Genomic DNA, 15,770 nt, shown 5'->3' with positions numbered 1-15,770 from the left:
CCGTGTCTGCGTGGGTTTCCTCCGGGTACTCCGGTTTCTTCCCACAGTCCAAAGACATGCAGTCAGGCCAACTGGACATGCTAAATTGCCCCTAGGTGTGAGTGTGTGTGTGAATGTATATGTCTGTTTGTCTCTCTGTCTGCCCTGCGATGGGCTGGCGACCTGTCCAGGGTGTTTCCTGCCTTCCACCCATTGACCACTGGGATAGGCGCCAATTCCCCTTGTGACCCGGAAGGATAAGCGGCTTAGAAAATGTGAGTGTGTGTTTCTTTCTGTTACTGTAATAGACCTCTAACAGTAGTCATCAGTTGTCATTGGTTAATTTAAATACTTCTGTCCAATGACAGGTTAGATTCTTTTTTTCTTGTTGTCTATATTCAGTTTTGTGTTAGCTTATCCTCTTCATAATGCTCTTGTTGTGTTCTTGTTTTGCTATCCAGTGATGGCTGGAGGAGTATGGTTTCCCCTTTTGAGTTTTGGTTCCTCTCAAAGTTTCTTCCTCCTGCTCTTAGAGAGTTTTTGCCACTGTCACCCTCGGTTTGCTCAATGGTGCTGCTTTGTGAAAAGCTGCTTTGTGACAAGATCTGTTGTAAAAGGAGCTACATACATGCATTTGTATTTGATTTGATTTGAGCAGTTTGGTAATGGTATTCATGCTGGTCATGCTGCTCAACCAGTTTGTTCAAGCTGTTTTTTTTTTTCAACAGGATACTTAGTAAGGTCTCTTCCATTGGTCTCTTCCAAGAGATTCCTATTTGCTGTCTTTCATGGAAAACACTGTCAATGATCAAACTAGGCATAAAGATGCATCCTATCAGAGGAAAGTGGGCTGGAGAGGTGGGGCTTATGCTATGGACACACCCACAGTCAAATAATATTACTTAAATTCTAGGAACTTTTCTCTGAAATTTTGGGGCTGATTTCATTGGAGGGCAGCACAGCTTTCTAAAAGCAGGCATTGAAAAGGTTCTCTAGAAAAACTTCTATTTATCTGAGCCAAACCAATCCATGTCACATAATCTGAGCTCTGAAGAATCATTTTAAATATCAAAAATCTGACCTCAAAATTGTATTGAACCTATAAATAAGTGTATTATTATATGCCTACTACTTATGCAGTGTTTCTAATGTCTTTCTGTTTTGCACAACAAAGTCTTGCACTTTGTTTGCCATGTTGTTTTTTTTGTTTTATTGTGGCTTTATGCACAGAGCTGTAGGGGAGAACAGGGTTGGTTCGCACAGTGTTCATTTCTGTGTAAAAATGTGTAAATACATTATAGAAATGTTTTACGGAGAGATTTGAAATCTACTAATTTTAGTCAACAGAAAGCGCAACCGTCTAAGCGTTGGCCCTATCATCAGGAGATCGCGAGTTCGATCCCTGGTGATGCTACAGCCATCCGTAGCCGGGAGTCCGAGAGAGCACAATTGGCCTCGCTCTCTCTGGGTGGGTAGGATGGCCCCTCCTTCTCCCCCCATCACTCAGCGCGATGCTAGTCAGCGCAGGCGTCTGTTAGCTGACGTTCGGCTGTCCAGTGACGTTGCGTGAGCGGCAGTTCGAAAAGAAGCAGTGGTTGGCTTCACAGGTCTCGGAGGAAGCCTGTGTTAGCCTTTGCCCTCCTAGCGTTGATAGCATCGTGTGATTGGGGGAGTCCTAACTAGTGGGTGGAATTGGAGACGACTAAATTGGGGAGAAAATCGGGTAAAAATTAAAAAAAAAAAAAAGCCAAAGATAAATAAAGCTGGCTAGTTAACCTGAAATAAATACAGATTTGTGTCCTGATGTGGGTTGCCTTGTTTGGCACATGCATCAGCCTTCCAAAATGTGGGGATATTGGCACAAACATGCACTACTGTCCCATCACTTGTCACCTTAATAACTGTTGTTATTCTATTCAATAATAACATATACAACTTTTATTCAATTATAACTTATGTGGATTTCAACACTCAGCTAGACACCAGGAGGTTTTTCAAGATGTTTTATTCAGTATTTAAATATTTTAGGGAATATCAAAATGTGTTGAAAAAGATAAATAATATACTGTAATTACTTATTTATAGTAATTTTTATAAATTATATGCCTCATCATGTTTCAAATACAATGTATTTGGATTGTTAATTTTATTCTAAGTTCATTCTCAGTGTTTTACAGCTTTCTCAATCATAGAGTCATTTACACCTCTGTACATCATTCTGGACACATCAAAATTTTTTACAGCTTCATACACATTAGAAACCTGTGCAGTTTTAGTGACTGTGACAGTTGTAGTTCCAGGGCATCACTGGAAATTTCTGGATGGGGGAGCTAAGCCTTGATTAAGGGGTCTGAGGGCATGCTCCCCAACACGTCTGCTCACTATGAACTTTTAAAGTAGCAATAGGTGGGAAATTGATCAAAAATAGCTATTTGGTTAGGTTGGCACACAGAAGAGCTTTTTCTTCCTAGTGTATTAAGCACAGATGTTTTATGACTTGAATACTAAATCTGTCCACCTACGCAGATCACAGATCAAGCCAAGGTATGCTATCTCCTCTCTCTGAGATAAGCTGCAGGTCCTTAATATGTTATTCAAATACACAGATTAATGATTGTTACAGTCTCAGTTTGGGCAACCAGACAAAGTGTGAGTATGTTCTGTAGTTGTGCTTACATGTTTAACAGTCTGGGTGACATGGCCATGATGACAGTACAACTATATATATATATTGTGAAGGTGGAGACAGGAGTGGTACAGTTAAATAATGAAGAATCATTAAAAATACTGTTGATGATGTGAACTAACAAGGCATATTTATTTGGGAGCTAAATAATATTTGGGTAAAGTCCCCCTAAAACTGGCCTGGCAACACAACCAAAATGCAGTAAAGTACTATATCACAGTTTATATTAAATTACATTGCCTTTGTAAAAAGTTGTTCTTGCCTCTAAGCTTTGGACTATTTATTGAAGCATGAGTCTCAAGAATCTCAAGATGAAAATAACATACCTTTAAACCCAAACTATTTACTTTTTAAACATGATTTTTTTTAACAATTAACATTTATTTTACTTTAACTTGTATTTTATTTCAACAAGATAATATTTAATTCACTTAATAGTAAAACACCTGTTTATAATGAGCTGTTTATAATGATGTTTTAATATAAACTAATAAAAGAGGGGAAAAAAGAATTTTAAATTGGTAAAGAGCCCAGGTTTTATTTTTCTTGTTATTGGTCTTCAGTGCAAGCCAATGATAAAATAAATGAAATAGTCCTAATGTTTAATTGATTCAAAAACTTGATTTGGTTGCTACTGAATGTTAATATTTGTGGTCTGGTTTACATTAAAGGCTCAGATATTTTTGCTTTTTGAAACCATGAACTTTTAAGGTTGTGTCAGCCAACCCCAACATGGGTGTACTAATTTCCTGAAATGCACCAATTCCTGGAAATATTTTCTGACACTGAAAGTGTCTGTTTTTTTCATTTGGTGGAAGTTGAGTCATCCTAATGTATTGTACGCCTCGGACATACAGCAGAGAGTGAAAACTGTGCCAACCGACCCTGTTCTCCCCTACCAAGTCCAAATACCATCAGCGTAACTGCGTGGCAATAAAGAACCTTCGATCTTGAAACGGTTGGGAGTGAGAACACACTCTGGGATATGAGCCTTATCCACTGGTCTGCGTGTGTGTGCATCATTAGGCCTGATTACACCAAATTAGGCTAGTGGGTGTATGTGTGTGACTTTAAAACCTCATTTAGACTCCACAGTGTGCAAATAAGTGACCCAAAGGAGAGCTGCTCTGTATTAGAGTGCACTCTTCTCCCTGCAGCAAGTCGACGCAGAGATGCTTAACAGGTTTTAGGTACTTTGTGAGGAAGCAATTTGGCTTAATCAACCTGTTATCATTAATTTTTAAAATAAAAACGGAAAACGATTTATCATGTTAAAACCATGGGAACGCCCTGGTTTACTAGTGAACGCGCATTAAGTCCTAGTTACTCTCTGAACTCTGAATGAGACTTTCATTGTACTTCTGTCAGTATGTATGTGCTCTATGAACAGATCTTTCAAATGGTCTAGAATATATTTAGACAAACTGCCTCTGGAGTAATGGATAGCCCATAGCCTAACACAGACAGCCTTATTTGGGTTAGGTGGCTACTTAGATTTCTTAGAATGTCAGTTATGGAGGTGACTTATTCAGAAGATGAAGGAGTGTGGATGCCCTTCTAACGTTACCCAGAAAGCTTTTAAAAAAGCCATTAAAATGTCAGATCACTCACAAGCGAGTGTTCTCTCAGGCTGCCCCTATGGGCATTGACTCTGAGCCAGAGAGACGATGGCAAATTGGAACAAGTCTCCATCTAGTGGCCATACAAAAAGCATCCCCCTGAATTCGGCCTGCGTGCCTTAAAACAACAGAAACGGTTAATCAGTAAATTGAATGCCTTAACAGTACCTATGTGTACAATTGCATGCAAAAGTTTGAATATTCCCTGTCAGAGTACATATTTTCCTGATTTTCAAAGTAATAATGAGTCAACACATCCTCTACTGGATACAAGCTTAAAAATGACGGTTTTTTTTTTAAACACTGTAAAAAAATAAAACCTAAAACTATAACGTGCCATAACGTTTGCACAGGTCACATTCTATGTTTTATTTTTTTCCCCCAATATGTTAAACTATTTCTAATATGTTAACACTGATTATGCTTTAAAATATGCACAAGTGTGCTCCCTGTATAGGATGAGGTTAACTTGTTTTAACTTAGAAAATCAACAAAATATGGAATTTGACCAGGAGTGCGCAAAACTGCAATTAAAATCGTTTGAAAAGATTTTCGAAATGTGTTTTCCTTTCAACAACAATATTTCTTTCTTGTGAACACCTCTACAATAGGATAGAATAAAATCCTTTATCATCCATTTAATTAATATAAAATGGAAATATATATAACAGTGGTATAGAAACACTACACTGTACACACAGAACACAATAAAGGTCAGTAGTGAATACTGTGGTGAGACATTCAGAGTTGTGCTGATGGGCCTTCCTTTTTCAAGTGTCCATCTTACGCCCACCACCCATCACTCCCTAGTGTGCAGGATCGTGCTGTTCCTGCAGCATTTTTGTAGGTCCATGGCACGCTGTCATCTACCAAGACTTGACTGAGTCACCTAAGAACAATGTGTATGGAACAAAGAGAGAAATCTGGCACATTTTCTTACTAAACGGTTAAAAATAAGCAACTCAAATGAGATTCCAACAGTATATTATCTCTCAGATCTGTATCAGTAACTAATGAGCAGAATGTTCAAGTTTACTGGGGGTCTCTCATTACAGATGCTGTAGCTATGGAGGGAGAGCAGACAAACATTACGCTTCAGAGGACCCCCTCACTTATCGCTGCTCAGCAGAATGGTTAATGAACATCCTGTGCTTTGTGTTTCTACGGTAGGTGTCAAAGCAACAGCCAAGCTGCTTTTGCACTTACTATGCCTCTTCACTGTAAGCCTCTACTCTGTAGTGAATCTCACTATATTTATATCTATATCTACATAACTATGTTGATCACTAAACAGAAAATATTCAACCTTTGAAAATGTTGGAAATACAGTGATTGTTGTCTACCTTTGACAGAGTACAGCACTGAGAACATGCTACACATGCATTCTGTGCTTATGGGAGTCCCAGATGAAAGGAGAGAAAGGCGTAACAGGTACAGCAGTTTGGGATCGAATGCTTTGCTAATATGGCTCAATGTTTTAAGGCATGCTTGTTGGCTGGGGCCTTGAAACCTGCAGCTTACAATATGGTCAGTCTCCTCTAGGGCCGCAGCAGGAAAAACATCAAATCTGCACAATAGAAAAATGTCTTACATCACTTATGCTGGGATACACAATACAGTCGCATGTAAAAGTTTAGGTGCTCTGGTTAAATTCCAAGTTTTGTTCATTTTCTAAGTAAAAATATGTTAACACACCTACAGGGAACACACTGTTTGTTGCTAAATTTAACATACTGGGGAAAAAATAAAACGTAAAATCTGGCTTGTGCAAAAGTTATTGCAAATTTTCTATTTTTATGTTTTATTTTTTCCAATATGATAAACTCAGCAAACAAACTAAACGTGTAATTGACTACGGGTGCTCAGACTTTGCATAAAACTGTGAGTTTATCAATACCTACTCATCTAAAGTTTCTTCTAAAATAGAGGGTATTAACAGGGAGTCGGTCTCCCCTTTGCTGTACTAACAGCCTCTACTCTTCTCGGAAGTATTTACACTCAATGCTGGATCAATGCTATGAGGATCTGATTGCATTCAGCCACAAAAGCATTACTGAGGTCAGGTACCGATGTTGGATGATTAATTCTGGATCACACCAACTCATCCCAAAGGTGCTGAATAGAACTCCATAACGCCAGAGAATGCAGTTCCACTGCTCCACAGACCAACGCTTGGGGGGGGGGCAGTTTATAGACCTCTTGGCACTGATCATGGTGAGATTCAGCTCATGTGTGGCTGCTCGTAAGCATCCCATCCTATTGTTAATGCTTTTCTATGGAGATTATACAAGCTGTGTGCAGTTGAACATCTGTGTTAGCAATGGGTGCAGAATAAAGTAGCTGAATTAATTCATTAAATGGGGTGTTTAGATATTTTTGGACTTCTAGTGGATATACTTGCCACCTAAAACTGTCATTTGGACATCTTGTAAATTAATGGGTTGATATGTAAATTAATCTGTGTAATGTTCATTTCTATAACCAAGGCTACCTTTGGAAGATATAAAAATAAATGCAATTAAGATCAGGGGAGGTATGATTCCTCTTTTGGGGAGGAAATTCACTGTACTGTGATTTTTTTTAGGTGTGATTTCAAGACCTCTATTTATCAAGCTTTATTTTTTTATCAGTTTTCTAAGAAGCAGCTTCTTGTTGGCATCAAAATTGCAGTTTATATTGATTCTACACTAAAAAATCCTGTTAGTCTAACACCAGGTGGCTTTTAAACAATAACTAGTCAAGCATTAGAGTTTATAATGTAAACCTCAGTTTACAAAGAGTTCAAATCATCTTACATCAAATCAACAAAAGTAAAAAACTTTTGAAATCTCCACAAGACTAAAAGGCAGTATGTGCTCCAACACTCGATAAGTGGCAGTGCCGTGGTCAGGGACTTTGCTAAAGCTTCTAATGACTGTCATCATCAGCGGGTGGGGAGGATAATGCAGTAAGCAGTACAATGCCCTCGGTCTGAACCCAGCAGGAACATCTTAATAGCTTCTCAAGTCTGGAAGTGCCCTGTGTTGACACCATATTCTTGTTTTTCCTGATTCAGTCTCTTCTAATTCTGTTCTATGCAGAGTTTTTACCTCTGTTTCAGTGAAATAGACGCCCTCTTTTGAACCACATTATACATCCAGTGCCTTATGTGGGGCAAGATTTAAAAATTGGGCCAAGACAGAGATGTGTTCCTGAGGGCATGTTCAGAGCTGGATTGAGCCTCAGGCTGAAATTTCTGAAACAGATCAGGTCTATCACTACACTTAATTGTAATATTTGATATTTGAGTGCATCATGTTGATTACTCAAGGCTTTGAGGGTGTTTATTCTGACACAAATTTACTCAGAAACGTTTACAATTACTTAAGTTGTTTTGCACAATTAATGCACGTGTATTCATTATCTGTACAACTATTACACAGCCGCTGTTTTCTCTCTTACAAAACGTCTCCCCATCCGGTAGACTGTTCTGTGCAGATGCAGACAGAACAGCATGCTAAGGCCATGGGCTAAATTACTCGGGTGCTCATTAATATGTATCTGATTTGCAACATCACAGATTTCGAGGCAAGCTAAATCAAATCAAAGAGAGTACAGATGAGTTGATGCGCTGTGTTATTAAACTGAGCTGACCCAAATCAACACAACTGCAGGTGACATGGCACTCAGATGGAACACAATGAGTGTGCATAAGTAATATGCTTTATGCTGTCACTGAAAGCGCTGCATGCATAGTAATAGATAATTTCCAAGATGCGGTCACATGAAACCTGCACGGATGGGTTACATGATGCTACATCGAGCTTTCGCAGCTGTAACTGTCATATACAGACAGAGCTGTCAACTGCATCGAGCGCTGTCATGAACATGGCACAAGGTTTGCTGGATTTGTTTAGTAGATGTGGCAGTAGTAGATGTGTTCTCAGGCACGACCTCCACACCAAGAAAAGAGATAGTGGATAAAGTTTCCTCAATTTATCATATCTACAATATTTAAGTCGGTTGAATTGAGATTAATCACTGTGAATTTGTTCAAGATGATCAATCTTCATTGAGCTAATTTAAAAGTGGTACATATAATACATCACATGCAAACTTTATTTATTAGAGAGCAGGATGGCTGAAAATAAGGAAGCCCAGTTCGCAGAATGCATGCTTCACTGGCTGTGGCAGACTGCTCTTAAACCACCATACTCAGTGTTCACTTGTTATAGCTAGACGCTTTGTTAAGAATGGGACAGCAGTATGAATATTAATCAGTTATTTACCCTCAAACATGAGTAAATGCACAATCTTGTGGAATACCATGTAGACGAAATGACTGAGAAGTCTACCCACTGTCTTGATTTGTATTAGAAGACTGGCTCAAGTGTTATAGCATATTGTTGCTGGAACAAAACCTTGAATCTCAATTTTAGTCATTTACAGTGGTGTGAAAAAGTGTTTGCCCCCTTCCTGATTTCTTATTCTTTTGCAAGTTTGTCACACAATGTTTCAGATCACCAAACAAATTTAAATATTAGACAAAGATAACACACGTAAACACAAAATGCAGTTTATAAATGAAGATCTTTATTATTAAGGGAAAAAGAAATTCAAACCTACAGGGCCCTGTGTGAAAAAGTGATTGTCCCCTAAACCTAACAACTTGTTGGGCCACCCTTAGCAGCAACAACTGCAATCAAGTGTTTGCGATAACTGGCAATGAGTCTTTTACAGCGCTGTGGAGGAATTTTGGCCCACTCAGCTTTGCAGAATTGTTGTAATTCAGCCACATTGGAGGGTTTCTGAGCATGAACCGCCTTTTTAAGGTCATGCCACAGCATCTCAATCGGATTCAGGTCAGGACTTTGACTAGGCCACTCCAATGTCTTAATTTTGTTTTTCTTAAGCCATTCAGAGGTGGACTTGCTGGTGTGTTTTGGATCATTGTCCTGCTGCAGAACCCAAGTGTGCTTCAGCTTGAGGTCACGAACAGACGGCCAGACATTCTCCTTCAGGATTTTTTGGCAGACAGCAGAATTCATGGTTCCATTTACCACAACAAGTCTTCCAGTCCTGAAGCAGCAAAACAGCCCCAGACCATCACACTACCACCACATTTTACTGTTGGTATGATGTTCCTTTTCTGAAATGCTGTGTTACTTCTACGCCAGACGTAATGGGACATACACCTTCCAAAAAGTTCAACTTTTGTCTCATCAGTCCACAGAGTATTCCCCCAAAGGTCTTGGGGATCATCAAGATGTTTTCTGGCAAAACTGAGATGAGCCTTTATGTTCTTTTTGCTCAGCAGTGGTTTTCGTCTTGGAACTCTGCCATGCAGGCCATTTTTGCCCAGTCTCTTTCTTATGGTGGAGTCATGAATACTGACCTTAACTGAGGCAAGTGAGGCCTGCAGTTCTTTGGATGTTGTTGTGGGGTCTTTTGTGACATCCTGGATGAGTCGTTGCTGTGCTCTTGGGGTAATTTTGGTCAGCCGGCTACTCCTGGAAAGGTTCACCACTGTTCCATGTTTTTGCCATTTGTGGATAATGGCTCTCACTGTGGGTCGCTGGAGTCTCAAAGCTTTAGAAATGGCTTTATAACCTTTTCCAGACTGATAGATATCAATTACTTTGTTTCTCATTTGTTCCTGAATTTCTTTGGATAGCAGCATGATGCCTAGCTTTTGAGGATCTTTTGGTCTACTTCACTTAGTCAGGCAGATCCTATTTATTATTTTCTTGATTGAGAACAGGTGTGGCAGTAATCAATTCCAAACAGGTGTGGCAGTAATCAGTTCCAAAGATGTGATAAACCACAGTTAATTTATGTTTTAAGGGGGGGGGCAATCACTTTTTCACACAGGGCCCTGTAGGTTTGGATTTCTTTTTCCCTTAATAATAAAGACCTTCATTTATAAACTGCATTTGGTGTTTACTTGTGTTATCTTTGTCTAATATTTAAATTTTCTTCAGAATTTTAAAATGGCTATGGCATTAGAAATGCTCCGAAATTACAAAAAAAATCAATTTTTTTAGAGTTTCATTCAAACCTAAAAATGATTTCTCCTCTTGTAAAGTTAAAATCTACATTTTAAACTACATTTTAAATACATTTTAACTATATACACCACTTTACAGATTTCTCTTCCTTTTAAACTGTTGGACATAAAATGTGATTGTTGTTTCTGGACATGCATTCTGCATTTACAGAAGCGCCAGATGAAAGACATTAAAAGGACATTACAGTTACAGTGGGTTGGGATTAAGCGCTTTGCTAACATGACTCAATGTTTTAACTGCACTGCAGGTATGATTGTTGGCCTGCGGCTTACAAAATGGTCAATTTCCTACAGGTCCCCAGCAGGAAAAAAAAAATCTGTGCAACAGATACATTCTTATGCTAAAACACACTTTTCATCAACTCCATGGACCAACAGAAATTCTCCACAAGTGCTTTGAGAAAAATCTTGTCCCACTAACTTCCAGTCAGTGTTGAGAAACTTTTCCTCCAAGTTACCATTTTTGAGATACAATGTTTTGTTCCATCATTGACAGTATATGTACCGATTACTGAGGAGAATGCAGTAGCTAAAGCTCAATGTGAGCCAATGTCAGTCTGCCCTCACTGAAGTACAGACAAATCAATGAAAGCCTATTTTTAAGTCACTTATTATTAGTTTAGCCTGTAAAGAAAATCTCCTCAACAAGATCCCTATGTGTTTGTGCACTCAGTACTGTGGGGTATTTCACAAAGCAGGATTTCTCAGTTTAGCCAGATAACTTAAGCCCAAAGTCAAGCCCATCCAATAGGAAAAGAGCTGAGGGACATTCTTATCGGACAATCCTCATCTTTAGGCTTAAGTTATCTAGCTAACTGAGAAAGGCTGCTTCGTGAAATACCTCTCAGGGGGTTAGAACTGGACTGTTTTGAAATCGCAGATTGTTCTGTATCCTGACTTTATAAGGTGCTCTCATATAATCATATTCTTCCTGCAATAAACTACCACCATTACTCAACTACAAATGACTAATACCTTATAAAACACTCCAATGTCTTTTAGATATGCAGGTCACAGAACTCATTTGTGTTCATGCAATACAGCAGAGTGAAAACATTTAACAACCGTTTTTGCACTTTTTTTTGGAGAAATAAATTCAATCCACATAAAACTATTTTATTTAAGGAACTAGTGATCCTGCTGTGCCTAGATAGAATCAAATCAAAGCCAATTACATTCAGACAAATAACAACTTCTCCATTACAGTATCATCAAGTCCCATATTTTTCCATTCTGACAAGGAATGTAAAACACAGTTGCATCAAAAAACTCAAAATATAAAAAAAAACACATATTGAATTGCAAAACCCCAAATTTAATGTTAAACACTGACAGAAATAAGGCAGCCTTATGAAGATTTGCTTGCTTACATGCAATTTAGTGGCCTTAAACCACCTAAATGAAATGTTAAGATAAATCTGAATAAATTAAAATGTTTATGTTCATTAGGCACTACTGCAGCAAGGCTGCTGAATAAGAGCACGCAGGCATTTCCTTTCCTCAGCCGTTAAATAATTCAACACAGTTTTCTTTTAAAAATAACACATCAAATATCTTACAATCTCCAAGTCCTGTTTAACAATGCACATGTGAGTGGGTTTGAGTCATTTTTATGAATATGTCATTAACTTTGAACATATCATTATGTTTGAACGTTTCATCCTATGGCATTACATTGAACGTCTGTTGCTTTGCTTGGGTTAATATTCGTAGTGTATCAGACGCTGAGGTGGTTCCCATGGAAATACTTTGGAAGCTGAATTCCTTCTAGGTTTGTGTGGCCTTATGTGTGAAGGGATTCCTATTGGGGTTCTGAACAAGTAATAATTGTTCATAATATTTTGAGCTCAACTCTGTTAATGTGTAGCTTTGGTTCAGGGTAGGATTTGATACACAAACCCAATAACAGAGAGAGTCAAAGAGCATCTGACAGTGAGAAAGAGCACAAGAGACAGACAGATAGACAGATAGATAGATAGATAGACAGATAGATAGACAGATAGATAGATAGACAGATAGACAGATAGATAGATGTTGGAGAGGTAAGAGAGAGAGAGAGAGAGAGAGAGAGAGAGAGAGAGAGAGAGAGAGAGAGAGAGAGAGAGAAAGAGAGAGAGAGAAAAAACAATCCGGCTCAGGATGTCAGACCACAAACTTGTTCTTGGTAGTTGAGCCACTCTTAGTGGCTGTGTCAGCATGAGACTGATAGCCAATAGTCATTTTCATAGGGATGCCTAACCGCTCCTTATACACCCTCCTGTGAAAACAACCACACACACACACATTCATAAACACATACAAACATATGCATGTATATGAAAATGTGTATGTATATGTTGTTTCTTTCACTATACCTCCATGTTAAGTGATTTCTTTTTTTTTAAATCCACATAAAACTGTGTTATTGCTATTCATTTGTGTTCATCTCACCCTATGTGTGTTATGGCTTCTCTGTTCTCATAGTCAGTTGTCCAGACAGCTATTTTGTCTCCTTTTGTTCGGACATTGACCACAGCACCGCATACATCATCACTGTAGTCATCAAAAGCCTCTCCTATGAGGCAAAGCAGCTGCGAGCACAAAGAAGAAAATATCAGAGTGACATGAAAGTTGCAAATGGCTTCCTGCAAAATGCAGGCTGAAGGAGCAGTTCCACAAGGACACTCACCGTTTCCAGCCAAAAACGGTCCAGGTCATGTTTCCTCTGCTGCTTGTTGAGGGTGATTAGCCAGCGGCCTCCTTTCTTATTCCTCTCGTCCTCCCACATGGGCTCAATACCATCCTGTAGCACATGAGGAGGAGGGAGGAGGGGGGAGCAAGAGTCATTTTGACAATGTCTACATAAAAGCTCAGACCGCACTCACAGCAATGTAGGCATTAGGCTGTAACAATAGTACATTCCTTTCACACATATCACACTAAAGCCACTTTTATTCTAAAGAGACAGATAGTAAAGGATTTCAAACTTAAGCTCACCTTGAACAGTGAGTAGTCACAACCTGACATCAAATTACTGGACAGCTGAATGTGGTTATAAAGCCTAAGAAAACAAGTAAGAGCCATCACTCCCAAACAGTCAAATATGTCTTTTCAGATTTTTTTGATAAGGCACAATGAAATATTTAACAACAGATTATATTCTTTCTCACAGAGTATAAATAAACAGCAACAGTTAAAACGCCTCTAACAGCACTAGGCTCATGGGTGCAATCCCTTCACTGCAGAAAGACCCACTGTAATTTACAGTTATATATAACAGACACTGTTATTTAATGATAAAATTATGCATAATTCTTACGCCCAGAAATCCTCTACAGTGTCAAACTTGGAAATCAGCCGCAGGTTTGCTTGCCATGTTTTGCTCTTGTCATTTTTGAAGAACCATAAAGACCATCTGTGAAAAACACACAGTAAGATAAACTACTCAATACACCCAATACTCAACATACATACACACACACACACACACACACACACATCGCTGCTGTCAGAACAAAACCTTGTGTCTCCATTTTTGTCGTTTTTTAGCTTTTGGCATAATTCGAAAATGCCTATTGTTCTTTACATTGTACATACATATCAGAATGAACAGACCAAAGAAATGACCTGAAATTACTTAATGTTTTTTCCCAACTCCTGTAAAGTTACCATTTTGGAGATACAAGGTGTTTTGTGTATGTGTGTGTATATATATATATATATATATATATATATATATATATATATATATATATATATATATATATATATATATATATATATACACACACACACACACACACACACACATATGGCAGAGACAGAGACAAAGAGAGAACAATTGGGCTCAGTATTTCAGACCACAAACTCTCAGATAAAATTTTAACAGTGTGTAAAATTCAAAGTATGCTAATATGGAACCCAGAGGAGTGCAATATTACTTCTGGTTCACCTGTTTTGTAGAGGATGTTTAATATAGCACTCAGGGCTGACAATCTCCTGGCTTGGCTCCTCAGAGTTCTCCTCCTCACTCTTAGATGGATTCGAGATGACTTCCTTCAGAACAGGAACACCAACAAACGAACAGTTAAGGGCAATTAGAAGTGTACAGAACTGCCTGGTTCATACAGCCACACACATCATTAAGCTGTGCATTCATCTTGAGGCGAGCATCTAGCATAAAGTGGTCTGAAGGCTATGTCAAAATATGTTGGGACACATTTGTGTTGAAATGAATCACTGTATTAAACAGGCCGCTCAACTCAATACCAAGTCTGGAACAAAAACAAAAGGAGATGAAGGACTAACGGTACTTTAACAACACCATACTCTGTGAACTGACACCCTATTCGAAAGTAGAGTTATTTGCAATTTAGCACGAGCTTGTTTTGTGCCTGTAGTAGTACAGTAAATACATGTTAATGACAGGAATCTATACAGACGAACCTCTGGATAGTCAGCTAACCTAACTAACCTACAGATGTCGTGGCGGTCGAGGTTACTCGAGTGTGGGCGGCAGCTGTCAGCCTGCTTTTTCCCAGTGAATACGAGGTCTTCCTAGATGATATGTTTAAGTTAACGCAGAGTCCGAGAGCGCATGTACCGTTAACATTGCTTATCTATGAAAAAAGAAGGGAGCAGCCAGCTAAGTTAGCTAACGTTATAGCAGGATAATACTCTTATGCTAGGTGTTGACATCGCTATCTGGAATAGCATGCAATAATACGTGAAATGTTTAGAAAACTTAATATTTATTTACAGGTGGCTGAATGTATTGGCAAATATCTGAAATAGTAAGTAACGTTAGCGTTAGCTAGCTACTCAAACGAGCTACGGCTATTCTCCAAACTACTCAGCCTAACTTGTTAGAGAGCTATAAGTGAAGTTAACACTGGGAGACTTGCTGCTATCCCATTCAAACAATCCGATTAACTTTACTAAAGTGTGCGTGTAGGTGATATTGCAAAGTTATTCTGAACCAAACCCAGCAATACACGTATTACTGCTGCGAGACGGACTTGTGTTCACTGAACAGTAGTTAGAAAAGCCAGAAAAAAACAGCGTTAAGAGTAACAGCTCGACTCACCGGCTCCGCAGTCGCCATTTTACATTCTGGCTGATTCACAACACAGGCCTCATATGGAGCAGACAGATGGACTGAGTGAAATATCTAAACGACATGTAGGGCAAACCTCAGCTCACAGTGACTGCTCTTTACTCAGAATATTACACATACTCCTCCTACATCGACTTAACTCAATGTCATAGCAACTATCAGCCTCTGAAGTGATGCTGTGTGCTTAAACAGCCAGAGAGATTAGGAGTGTTGAATTTGTAGTGCAACTTGTCGATACGTCCGCCTAAACAGGAGAGGGGGAGGACACAGAGCTTTAACCTAAACGCGGAATGTAAAAATACACGAAGCAGAGTAATTCATAATTTAAGGTTTATGAAGCATGTG

The 15,770-nt window shown here is 38.8% G+C and overlaps 1 protein-coding gene across 1 annotated transcript; it reads right to left on the bottom strand.

Moving 5' to 3' along the window:
* Positions 1 to 11,425: 11,425 nt before the first annotated feature.
* eif4eb (eukaryotic translation initiation factor 4eb) lies at positions 11,426 to 15,688 on the bottom strand. Its single transcript, XM_036573909.1, has 7 exons — positions 15,396 to 15,688; positions 14,262 to 14,365; positions 13,629 to 13,724; positions 13,307 to 13,370; positions 12,999 to 13,112; positions 12,761 to 12,900; positions 11,426 to 12,587 (listed from the first exon to the last, which is right to left on the bottom strand). Exons 1-7 carry the CDS (start codon positions 15,411 to 15,413, stop codon positions 12,473 to 12,475), a joined length of 651 nt encoding a protein of 216 aa, XP_036429802.1. The 5' UTR covers positions 15,414 to 15,688; the 3' UTR covers positions 11,426 to 12,472.
* Between the last annotated feature and the right edge of the window lie 82 nt (positions 15,689 to 15,770).

Source organism: Colossoma macropomum, unplaced genomic scaffold (genome assembly GCF_904425465.1).
Source record: "Colossoma macropomum unplaced genomic scaffold, Colossoma_macropomum, whole genome shotgun sequence".
Taxonomy (NCBI): Eukaryota; Metazoa; Chordata; class Actinopteri; order Characiformes; family Serrasalmidae; genus Colossoma; species Colossoma macropomum.
Note: the sequence above shows the minus strand (reverse complement) of the source record. Positions and strands in the feature narration are given on the sequence as shown.

Bases quoted from the DNA above. Each gene is read 5' to 3' on its own strand.
- eif4eb (XM_036573909.1), bottom strand. The intron at 13,113-13,306 runs GTGAGCTTAAGT...CATGTGCTACAG, and splicing joins GTGACTACTCACTGTTCAAG to GATGGTATTGAGCCCATGTG. The intron at 12,588-12,760 runs GTGAGATGAACA...TTGTTTTCACAG, and splicing joins GAAGCCATAACACACATAGG to GAGGGTGTATAAGGAGCGGT.